Consider the following 12,056-nt stretch of genomic DNA (forward strand, 5'->3'; position numbering starts at 1 on the left):
CTAAAACACATTGATTAAATAAACACCTATAAAAAAAAGAGAGAGATATACACTAAATTGAGGATTGCGTAGAGCACCAGAGCCGTGGTTGATGAAGCCTTATATGTTGGGTCTTCAATGGATTTTGAGTGATGGGATTAAGGTTTTGAATAAAACGCATCGTTTGAAGAAACCGAACTCCTCGTTTCACAAGTTTCTAAATGCACCGTTTTATTTTCTCCAAAATGGTGCGTCTCTCTCCACGTCGGATGTCGTCCATGGACAGGGTCGAATTTGTGCTTGCGTTTAGACTTTTTCTTTTTTAATTTCTTCCTTTTTGTGTATTTGCTAGGCTACTTTCACCTTTTATTCGTATATCTATATATTTGTTAGTATCATCAATTTATAAAAAGGTTACTTAGAAGAAAAGTATTGTTTGGATTTTATTCAAATCTAATTCCTGTACTTAATTTATGTTCGAAACAAGAGAAATATATTTTAAATAACCAAATCCAAATTCTAATTTCCAAATCCAGTGCCATTGTATACTATTAATCCGTTAAAAAAATATTATTAATTGAAAGTTTTGAAAATAAAATACTCAAAATCAAAATATACGACCAATGATCTATTTAATAGATAAATTGTAAGAATATTTTAATATTGAATCTATTGAATTATGACTAAACATCATATTTTTTACGTGGAAGAGAGAAGTAGATATATAAAATGAGTTTTATAATATTTATTAAATATTTAATATTATTTAAAAAATTCAAGGAAGGAAATTTATATCCATAAAATACACGTGTCCATTGTCTATTAGAATTGGGTGGGAAAGACAGAGAGGAGTTCTGTTCAACCGAGAGTTCTGTTTGTAAAACCCTACCTGTCCCTGCACTCGGAAGAGTCTAAACCCTTTTTTATCCCTCTCTGAAAGCCATGGGTTTCTTCGACCTGAATATACCGTACCTCGAATCCTCCCCGTCGACCGATAAGACGCCGTTCAAAGCCGCGCGCACGAAGCTCGTGATAAAGGCCATGGAGCTAGGATACACCGGCATCGCCTACAACAATACGATCAAGGGCGTCATGTCCGATCACGACCGTTGCGCCGTCTCTCTCCTCACTCTCTCCTCTCTCCTCAAGCTCGTGCCCTCCCTCGCCTCCTCCGTCAATCTCCATCGCGATCTCCTCGGCGTCCCACGCGCATCCCCCTTTCGCCAATATACGCGCCTCACTGTGTGCGTAGAAAGCCCCCCTCAGGCCCAGGCCCTCAACTCCGGTAACCCTATCTTAAAGACTTACGACTTGGTCGCTGTGAGGCCCTTGAACCAGGTCGTCTTCGACCAGGCCTGTGAGAAATCGGAGGTTTGTGGGTTTGAACTTTTTGTGGATTTTCAGTTTTGGTTGCTTAGAAAATCGAGAACCAAGAAAGAATTTGAAAGAAACTTAACTTGTAAAGAAAATTTGAGCTTTCGTACCTTTTATTTATATTGTGTTCTTTGAAAGGAGAGCATCCTCTGATGTAGAATTACAGTCATTGTATTTTTGTCGGGAATATCTCGTGTATGTTTTATTTGCTTGCTAGAAAGTTGAGGAATTTAAATAGAAAATGGAGCATTGTCGACGAATTTTCTATTATACAGCTCCAAATTTCCCCCCTCTGAATAGTGGTTTTATGGATATGCCATTTATGAATGACGTAGGTAGATATAATAGCAATTGATTTCTCAGAGAAGCTTCCTTTCCGATTGAAGCTGCCTATGGTTAAAGCCGCCATTGAGGTTTGTTCTTCAATGAATTCCGTTTCTTTCTCCTTCTTGGTTGGATTTCTGATCTTCATAGAAATTTTTCAAAAGGAACGTTGGAATGTAGATTGACATCTGGCTTTTCCATGTGCAGCGTGGAGTTTATTTTGAGATCACGTATTCCAATCTTATTGCGGATGTCCAAACAAGGAGGCAAATGATATCCAATGCTAAGGTGGGAATTGAAAACTTTCTCTGCGAATAATTTGTAGCACGTTTGTATATATCACTAAACTAACGACAATACTTGGCATTTTAACAAAGGACCTCCTCATATGTTCTTCATAATATTTTTTTTTCCAAATTTAGTTGCCTTTGAGAGAATTGGTAGTCCCACACTCTCTATTGGGTTCGTGTCAGACTTCCTAATTCTTTTTTGCTTCTCATCTCCTCTAGTCATTATAAATGTCTTATGCATGCCTTTTATTTCCAATTTTTTCTTCTCTAATGTCTTTATTGAGGAAAATATCGTTCTTAATTTACACGAAAGGCTTACACTTGGAATGGTTGTTCATTTTTATTTTCAAAGTCTTTATGATATTTTTTGCTACTCAATTTAAATGAGGATCTATTCTTATTAAAAAAAAATAAAAATACATGAGGATCTATACAAGTGAAAGGCAAAAAAAAAAAAAAAAAAGTAAGATCTAGATAGGTTTCTCACTTGTATGCTCCCTGTGTCCTTGAGTTGCACTTGCACCTATCACACTTTCTAATAATTTTTATGTATATAAAAAAAGAGTATCTTAAAGTAAGATAATGTGTCTCAAGAAAAATAATAAGGCTGAAAGCCTTGGTTATTAAATTGTTCTTGGCATTCTTCTGATGAGGTGCGCTGGTATGTGTTATTCTTGGTTGATATGGTTTTGCTTTATAATTTTTTGTTTATTTATATGAGGATGTATTAGAGAAAAGCTCTGAAGAAAATATTTCTTATTCATAAAAAAAAAATCTCTGAAGAAAATGTTAAGAATTAACCCATCCAGATGAATCTACAGCTAGGCATGGTCATACGATGGGTGTTGTTTTTGGTACTTTGGTTTCTTAAAAAAGGACCACCTTGTTCTGGTGAAAAGATCTTAAGACTGGTGTAGGGCCGTAGGTTTGAAGAAACTAGAACTGGTGGCTAGAATAGGAATGCCAAATTTTGCCGTCATATATCAACTAGGTTGAAATAAAGGAATAGACTTCATATTTCCTGATAGATGTAGTGCATATACATGTTGTATGTTGAAATAGACTTTTGAATTCAGTTAAAAAACAGGCAATAGTTTCGGAATCCTTAAATCAATGTTCTGAAAATCAATCATGTTAATTCTTTGTAATTTCATTGGTGAGAAGTCTTGCAATTTGCATTTCAATGATCTAGATCTGAACCTAAATCTCAAATTAATAATATATGAATTAATTATATGGGCATACTCTTCATGATTTTTCAGTTACTGGTGGACTGGACTAGAGGAAAAAATCTCATTTTCTCAAGTGCTGCCCCTTCTGTGAATGAACTCAGAGGGCCATATGATGTTGCAAACTTATCGTCATTGCTTGGGCTCTCTATGGAACGAGCTAAAGCAGCTATTTCCAAAAATTGTAGGTATGAGAAATTTTCAAAACCGTAATCATTAAGAGGCACGGAACTGTGTTGATGTATGTCTGAAAATCTTTTCCCCAATGTTTTGCAGGACTCTCATAGCGAATGCTTTAAGGAGAAAACATTTTTACAAGGATGCAATCAGAGTTGAAGTACTATCATCAGAGGGACAATTAGACTGCAACAAACCTTTGTCTGGTGATTGGTTTAAATGGGATCCCATCTCTAGTGGTGAAGGTGATTTGCTATTAGAGAACATGGCAAAGTCTTTTCCTGCCTCCAATAAAGTATCAAAAACTGTGAAAGCCATTGATTTTGCTTCGATTATTAACGGCATGACATCTCATGGCTTTCAAGTCAACGCTTTGACATCTCAAACTGAGGGTGTGCCCCAACCACCAGATAATGGAAATAACTTTTTGCCTGCTGCTGGACTAGTTGAGGTAGCTGCCGCAGCCAGTGGACAGATTGAACAGCTTGATAGACTTGATCTTTTAACAGAACCAGATCCAACTTCATCATATGATTCTCCATTAATACATCAAACCCCTGTCTGTGAAGATTCTCAAAATTTATTTTCACCCAATCCTTCAACAGGTCTCACTAACTCTGAGGAAATCAGAATTCCTACAACCGCCTCCAAAGAAGAAAAAGAGAATCTAAATGGTTCAGATGTGAATCTTTCTTTGAATGTAGCGGAAAAATATGATTTTCAACTACAAAAATCTCTCTCTAGCTGTGAATCGAATATTGTTCCACCAAATGAAAATGCAATATTTCATGCATTGAGTAGGGACTTGGAGTTAGCTGCTCCTTGTGATGCCGGTGCTAAAGTAGAGCTTGCGACAGTGTTTGAGGTTATTGTTCTTCCTGCTTCTAAAAATGAAGAGTCTCAGAGTACAAAAAACTTTGGAGTCTTGGATTTTGTAATGGATGGAGAGAGAATGGAGGTGGACATGAAAAATAAAGAAAGAACACCTTTGGACACAAGTGATGGGTCTTTTCTAGAGACAGAACAATTTAGAGAACCCATGAATGGTGCGGGTGCACTCACTGATTGCCTTCCAATTTCAGATTCTTCTCCGGAGATGACAATTATAGGTGATTCTTCTATTGCAAAGCATGAGTCAACAAAGGTGACAATGGAAGAGAAAAGGCATGGAGAATCTGATACTGAAGCTAATCAAACCTTGGTTCAATCTATATCAGGTATCACTTTCAAGTTATTGGGTATTGGTTGCATACCAACCATTTAAACACTTAATTTTGCAATGTGAGAATTCTTGAGTGCCAAACATGTCCAGACTTCGCTGCTCTTAAGTTTGACTGGTTTTGATTTATGTTTTTGCTCTTTTTAATTAAAATTTTAATTATTATTATGATTTAAAAGCTTGGATGTAGGTTGTTTTAGTCACAATTGCATTTGGTTTTTGGATATCTTCTAAACTACTAGCATAGGTGTGAGCTTTGGGGAGGAAGGAGTTCTATTCTGTGCATAGAGAAGGTGATAAGGGCTATGTTGCACAATGACGCCTTGACTCACGAGGTTGTTTCATGGCATTGATGGAGTATGGGGGGGGGGGGGGGGTATCGGAACTTCTTGTTCATTCTAGAGGACAGGGAAGGAAGGGGTTGGAGGAAGCTGGTAGAGGCGTTGAGGGAGGCTGGTTGTGTAGGTGGTTCATTTTTGCCACCACAATAACCTTCATATCGGTCGTACAGGGAGGCGCTACAACCCAGAGGAAGTGTCAGGGGTAGGCATCACTCTGACATTTTGGCATGCTCGAGAGGAGGGGTAGGCCTGCAAAGGGGTGTCGCCGCTTCTGTAGGAGCCTAGGCATGGGTGGAAGATGGCAGAGGAGCTGTCGGTTTGAATGAGGAAAGTGAGCTTCTGCTTTGCAGGAGATGAAGTGCCAGGTTGACTTGCTGCAAGCAAATATAAACTGGATGATATGGTGTGCAGAGGAGAAAAAAGGGGTGGGAGTGGGTTTGGGTTTGGGTCTGGGAGTCGACTATAGCCCAAGTGAAGTAATTTGAAGGGTGCATCAGGTGGGCTCATGACGTTGGGCCAGGCTCAGTCAAGTGGGCCACAATTTGGGAAGCAAAGCTAGGTGGGCCAGGGAGGAGAGGCAGACCTGAAGGGGAAGAAGGTGACTAATATGCTGGGCCTGAATAGAAGCCCACGCTGGGTTTGGCAGGAAAAAGGCTCGAAACTCAGGTTTTTGGGTATGCTGGAGGTGCCCGAATCCTCACTATTGGGTCCGAGTCTTGGGCCGTGTCTGGCATAGAAAGGGGCGACGGCCTGCAGTGACTCAAGTGGTGGTCCGACGGTGGTTCCACAATCGCCGGAAGTGGAGGTGGGGGAAATTGTAGACGGTGAAGTGCACTTTTCTGTCCATGATGGTTTTGGAGTTGCTTAGGGAGGGTTGCCTCCTTGTGGGCTGCCTCAGAATCCTCCGGTGATCCCTGGGTCACCTATGAATGTGTCATTATCCTTGGCCCAAACGCAAATAAGGTCGTGGGGGAAGAATTGGCTCACGGTGAGCCTTATGAGGGAGCTCGAGAAGACACCTTAGCTGTTGTGGATTGTGAGTGTTCTTCGGATAAGGGGGAGATAAATAGGGAAGGTATGCTGATGCTGTTTGACCCCTGTAAATACTCAATAGAGGGGGAGGAGGTTGTAGGAGAGGATCCTACCCCTTTAAGCATGGTCCCTCCTAGTATTTCTTTTGATTGGGTATTGGAAAAGGTAGAAGAACTTCAGAGCTGTATGGGGATCTCTTGTGGGCTATGAAGAGCAGTTTAAGGCTTTGATTATAGTCATTGAGGTAGGACAACATGGTGCAGGGTCAAAAAGAGATAGGGAGTTGAAGAGGTTGACGTGGTCCATTAATTATGATGGAAAGGAGGGAGTGCGAGTCGTGGAAGAAACAAGGGAGGGCTGGAACAATTGATAAATGAAGTCCAAAATTTTGAGTTGGAATGTTAGGAGGCTGAATGAGATTAATAAACACCTTCAAATAAGAGCTTTATTATTAAGGCAATAGAAGATGGACATCATTTGTTTGCAGGAAACAACGTTGAAGCATATCTTTAGAAGAATTATTTGGAGCATTGGAGGTGCTTATATGTAGGTTCGAAATACATACCCTCGAAAGGGCCTCGGGTGGAATTTTGGTTATGTGGGATAAGTGGGTGGTGGAGAGCATTGATGAGTTTGTGGGGGAGTACTAGGTGGAGTGTTTCTTTAAAAATTTTGATGATGGTTTTCTTTGGGCCTTTGCTGGGGTATATGGTCCAAATTTGGATAGTCAAAAAAGGCTCTAGAGGATATGTTCTGATCATTTTTCTGTAATGCTCGATGGTGGTGGTATTCCAGGGGGTAGAAGGCCGTTCAAGTTTGAGAATATGTGGTTAAAAAAGGAGGAGTTTGTGGACTTGGTTAGAAAATGGTGGAATTTGTACTTATTTGAGGGCAATCCGAGCAATGTGTTGGCTAGAAAATTGAAAGCTTTGAAGAAGGACTTGAGGACATGGAATGAACAGGTGTTTGGTGATGTAACCTTATAGAAGAAGAGAGCTTGTTTCAAGAGTTACAAAGTTTGGAGGGTGTAGGAGATGAGAACAACCGTAAAGAGCAAGTAGTTTCTGAACTAGAAAGGTTGACTCTAATGGAGGAGATTTACAGAGGCAAAAGACAAGGGCTTTATGGCTTCGAAAGGGGGATAAATGCACTAAGTTTTTTCATTGAGTGGCTAATGCACATAGGAGGTTTAATTCCATTGAGTTCTTGAATATTGATGGAGCTGCATCCTCTGATCAGGTTGTGATGAAGGAATGTGGCTGACCATTTTGAAAATTTGTTGTCAAAACCTCATGCATGGAGGCCTACCGTAGATGGACTAGCCTTTGAGGTCATTGATCAAAATAGTATGGTTTGGTTGGAGAGACCTTTTGAAGAGGAAGAGGTACAATTAGTAATCAAGAAAATGAATAAAGATAAAGCTCCAGCCCCTGATGGTTTCACTATGGTTTTTTTTAGACTTATTAGGAGGTGGTGAGAGAGGATGTAATGCTGGTTTTTTAGGAATTTTTCACTCATGGCAAATTTGAAAAAAGCTTCAATGCTATCTTTATTGCTCTAGTCCCTAAAAGGCTGGCTATCTTTATTGCTCTTGTCCCTAAAAGGCTGGTGCGATAGAGGTACAAGATTATAGACCAATTAGTCTTGTGGGCAACGTGTATAAGATACTGTCAAAGGTTCTTGCTAATAGGATGAGCATGGTTATGGAGAAGATTATCTCTAAATCCCAAAATGCCTTTGTGAGGGGGAGACAAATCTTAGACTCGGTTCTTATCGCCAATGAATGCTTGGATAGCAAAATCAGGTCGGGAGTTCCAGGTATTCTATGCAAACTAGATATGGAGAAGGCATACGATCATGTTAATTGAGATTTCGTGATATATATGCTGAGTAGACGTGGTTTTGGGAAAAGATGGAGGAAATGGATAAGTCATTGTGTGTCCACGGTTCGTTTCTTGGTCTTGGTAAATGGTGATCCTGTGGGCTTCTTTAATAGTTCGCAGGGACTATGACAAGGTGATTCATTATCACCTCTCTTATTTGTTCTACTGATGGAGGCACTAAGTAGAATGGTGTTGGTGGCAGTAGGGGGAGGATTTTTTTAAGGATTTTCAGTGGGAGATTCACTCAGCCCTACCATTATTTCTCACATTTTGTTTGCAGATGATACCTTGCTGTTTTGTGAGGCAAATGCAAGACATATCCAATCTTTGGAGGCCATCTTACTTTGTTTTGAAGCTGTATCCGGGTTGAAGATTAATCTTGCCAAGACAGAGATGGTCGCAGTTGGTGATGTAAGCAATATTAGAGAGTTGGCTAACATCTTGGGTTGTGTGGTTTCTTCGTTGTCGTTAAAGTACCTTGGGCTTCTGTTGGGGGCTTCTTTCAAAGCTAAGTCTATTTGGGAGGGGGTTCTGGAAAAATTTTGAGCATAGGTTGGCTGGGTGGAAAAGTGCTGTGGAAAAGGTTGTATTTATCAAAAGGGGGGCAGATCACACTTATTAAGAGTACTTTATCCAATGTTCCCACGTACTACTAATCCTTATTTCCCCTTCCTACTAGCATTGCAACTAGAATAGAGAAATTTCAACGTATTTTTTATGGAGTGGAATAGGAGATGAGTTTAAGTTTCACTTCATGGGATGGGACAATGTTTGTTCTCCTTTGAGGGATGGTGGGTTGGGGGTTCGAAATGTAAGAGCTTTCAACAAGGCATTACTAAGTAAATGGTTGTGTCGTTATAACTATGAGAGGGGAGCCTTACGGAAATGGGTGATTGACACGAAGTATGGTAGTGAACGGGGGTGTTGGTGTTCTAAAGAGGGACGTGGGACATATGGAGTGGGGCTATGAAAGACTTTGACCATTGATAATCTTAGAAGACGTGGCATTATAATAACAGATTGGTGCTGTATGTGCAGAAATAACGGTGAAATGGCGGATCATTTACTTTTACATTGTGAGTTTGCTAGAGATATCTAGAATTATTTTTTCAACAATATGGGAATAGCATGGGTAATGCCGGGCAGAGTGGTTGAACTATTAGCATGCTAGAGAGAGATCACTGGGACACCACAGATTGCAACCGTATGGAAGATGGCTCCTATCTGTATTTTTTGGTGTATTTGGAGTGAACGAAATGAGAGACATTTTGAGGATCATCATGAACGTTCCTTGGAAGAGTTTCGGAGTCTTTTTTGGAAGACTTTGTTTTTGTGGGCCATTGCTTTAGATTTGAATGGTCTCAGCTTCCATGATTTCCTAACTGTTTCTAGTTCCTAAATAGGTGTATGCATTTGTATACTTCTAGTTTACTTGGACTATGCCTATCTTTATATCAATGAAATAACTTATTACTTATAAAAAAAAAAAGGTGTGAGCTTTGATGAATTTGTGCGACTCTCCTACTCCATTGTTGTTTTAATCTCTTTTATTTTTAAAATTGGTTTACTGCGACAGCTGTTAATTTTGGCGTGACAAATTATGATATGAATTCTATGGAAGACTTTCATGGTCCTCGGTAGCTGTTCTTAGATTGATTTTGGCCTGGATTATGATTTGTATGGTATAACTTGATTATTATTAATCAAGTTTTCTTGTATTGTGTGCGTACAGTTTTTATTTTTTATTTTCTTGTATTGTATTAAAGATCCATTATGTGTCCAAGTTCTTTTAAGCACCTGTTATACTGGCATAAAATATTTTTTGGTTGTTAAAAAGAAACAGTTTAAGAAGGTTCGGTCGAATCAATTTCTAGATCCTTTATGAAAATGACCAAATTTTGCTGGTCATTGCTAAATCACTAATGGTCATTGCTGAATGCAGGCAGATCAAGACCAAGATCGAGGACTTCTCATGGAGCAATGTTATTTCCTTTGAATCGTTTGTTGATTACTACAGCTTTCAAGAGGAAACCAAGAAGATGAAAATGAGGGTTAAGTTGCGATAACTGTGCAATAATTTTTTGCTCTAATTATTTATTTTGGTGGGCTTATATTTAGGCTAGTTGAGTGTTGTTTAATAACCCATTTTCCTGGTAATATCATTTGCCGCCGTTCAAGTTGAATGGTGGTAAAATTTTGGCTGAGCAATTCTTTTTTACCGGTATCCAAAATCTCACCCCAAAATTCATGTTCTTACAAGAAATTCTCTCTCTCTCTCTCTCTAAGCAATCAAAAGCAGCACTATAACCCTTTATATTTCATGGTTCTTAACGAGTCCAAAGGTGTGTGCTACACTGCTACTGCTATAGAGCTGGGCATTATCATCATGACTTCAATGTCATATTGGAATAGAGGCTTGTTGCTACGAGCTACGAGCCCACGGTTGAGTATATGCATATTTAGCCCCCAATCATACCAAATACTGTAAGTTGGCCAGTCAATCATACCAGTAGTCATCTAGCCCTTAAAAAGTGTTGCTGATTTGGGAATCCCAGTTCCTGAATATCATACTGCCATACATCTTGTCAGAGACTCAGAATAGAGAGCTATATATATTTTGGCCTTAGGCAAGAATGTTAAAGTAATTATTTGGTGATATCTAGAAAGATTTGATAAAACAAATCAAAGTGCAATTGGCTTTATTTCAAGTATAAAGTGTCTGTCACTTGCTATTTTTAATAAGAACATACACCGCACAAGCTTTCTTTTGTTTCCTCCCTTTTTATCAGAGGCTAAAAATCTGTATAGATGCTGTAGAGGCATCTAGGATTCACTTTTTGTGCCCCAATTTTATAAGAAATATGCAATCAATAGCCTAGGAAGATACTGCTTCACATGTGCTAATTTTTCCTTTTGTTCTTCTAAAAAAGTGAATGCTTTTGTGTTAATGGTATTTCCTGAGGGTAACATGCGGCTTGGCTTGTCTTTTTTGCTTGATCAAACCACCTGCGTCATCATTAAGCTGCTGCATGCCTTGCTCCAATTTGGGATGTTCCGGGAGGGGTCCCTAGCTACTTGTTTAAATTGAGTTGGATGGATGCAATTCTACCTAATAATTTGGAACATGGAATTGGCTTTGCCTATTTATTGAAAACTATGAAGGTTAGTTTTCTAGGAAAAATGACTGGACATTTTTAATTGGAGCTAAAAGTCTGAAACAATCAATATCGAACTCTATTAATTAATCAGGTCTTTGTGCATGCATGTCTTGGTGGTGATTTCAGGTCTATCCTTGCCCTAATCAGTTTAATTAGCATGCATGTCTTTGATATTCTCAAGCCCTGCAAGTGCAAATAAGTGAAAAGCCAACCGAAAATATTTGAATTTTGATCATTTTGACAGAGTAAATTGATAATTGTAGAGTTGGTGATAATTGAAGGATGCACATTTATTTTCCTAATCAGAGAAACAGAACACAATATATGATCTAATCTATTGAAAAGTTTAAAGTTTATCACCGCCACAGGTGCCGATACTACCATCGCTGCAGCTGCTGTCGCACCGCCGCTCCCACTGTTTCAAGATTTGGGTGTTAAGCTTATATATACAATGCAGGCAACAAACATAAGAAGAGCCAATATTTGATCCCAAGATTTATGTACAGCTCTGCAAGTTTTACCTTCTCATGTCTACTCCCCTCGTCTAGTTGATTGTACAAGCTGTTATGTTAGCTTATGAACTGTTAAGAATATGGATCAATTCACGTGAGAAATCACCCCGTTGCAAAACTGCAATATCTACAAAGCTCACACTTGTTTGTTACACAAGTTTACTTATTAAAAACTATTTTAAATATATATAATTTATTAAATAGTTCTTCAGAGGATTGAGATCTAATTAGGTCGGACTTAAAGCGAAGGAGAAAGATAAACACATAAAGTGAATTTTATAATATTTATTAATCATATATTTAGTGTTATCTAAACAATTATAAATATTGCGAGATACACTTTATATGTTTATCTCTATCGCTCTAACTCCAGAAATTTGGTAAAAAACTCTCTGTAATCTAAATCAGGTCCCATGATCACTTGTATCGCAAACCCTGTAATCATGGCAACTACTTTTTGAAGCCATATTGCTCCTGCCGGCTGCCTGCACTAGAAATCTGAGGCTCCCTTTTCTTTTTAGGCTCGGTAGAAGATTTT

The 12,056-nt window shown here is 38.9% G+C and overlaps 1 protein-coding gene across 1 annotated transcript; it reads left to right on the forward strand.

The window, feature by feature from the left end:
- The first annotated feature begins 812 nt into the window (after nucleotides 1-812).
- LOC121239733 (protein GAMETOPHYTE DEFECTIVE 1) lies at nucleotides 813-10,100 on the forward strand. Its single transcript, XM_041137039.1, has 6 exons — nucleotides 813-1,350; nucleotides 1,689-1,766; nucleotides 1,885-1,965; nucleotides 3,230-3,384; nucleotides 3,473-4,590; nucleotides 9,791-10,100. The coding sequence occupies exons 1-6, from the start codon at nucleotides 922-924 to the stop codon at nucleotides 9,889-9,891; spliced, it is 1,962 nt and encodes a 653-aa protein (XP_040992973.1). The 5' UTR covers nucleotides 813-921; the 3' UTR covers nucleotides 9,892-10,100.
- Nucleotides 10,101-12,056: the final 1,956 nt, after the last annotated feature.

This window comes from Juglans microcarpa x Juglans regia, chromosome 7D, assembly GCF_004785595.1.
Source record: "Juglans microcarpa x Juglans regia isolate MS1-56 chromosome 7D, Jm3101_v1.0, whole genome shotgun sequence".
NCBI lineage: Eukaryota > Viridiplantae > Streptophyta > Magnoliopsida > Fagales > Juglandaceae > Juglans > Juglans microcarpa x Juglans regia.

Excerpts from the sequence above, each read along its gene's own strand:
- LOC121239733 (XM_041137039.1), top strand. The coding sequence starts at position 922 with ATGGGTTTCTTCGACCTGAATATACCGTACCTCGAATCCTCCCCGTCG. Across the intron at positions 1,351-1,688 it reads AGGCCTGTGAGAAATCGGAG|GTAGATATAATAGCAATTGA; the intron begins GTTTGTGGGTTT and ends TGAATGACGTAG. Across the intron at positions 4,591-9,790 it reads CTTGGTTCAATCTATATCAG|GCAGATCAAGACCAAGATCG; the intron begins GTATCACTTTCA and ends TGCTGAATGCAG.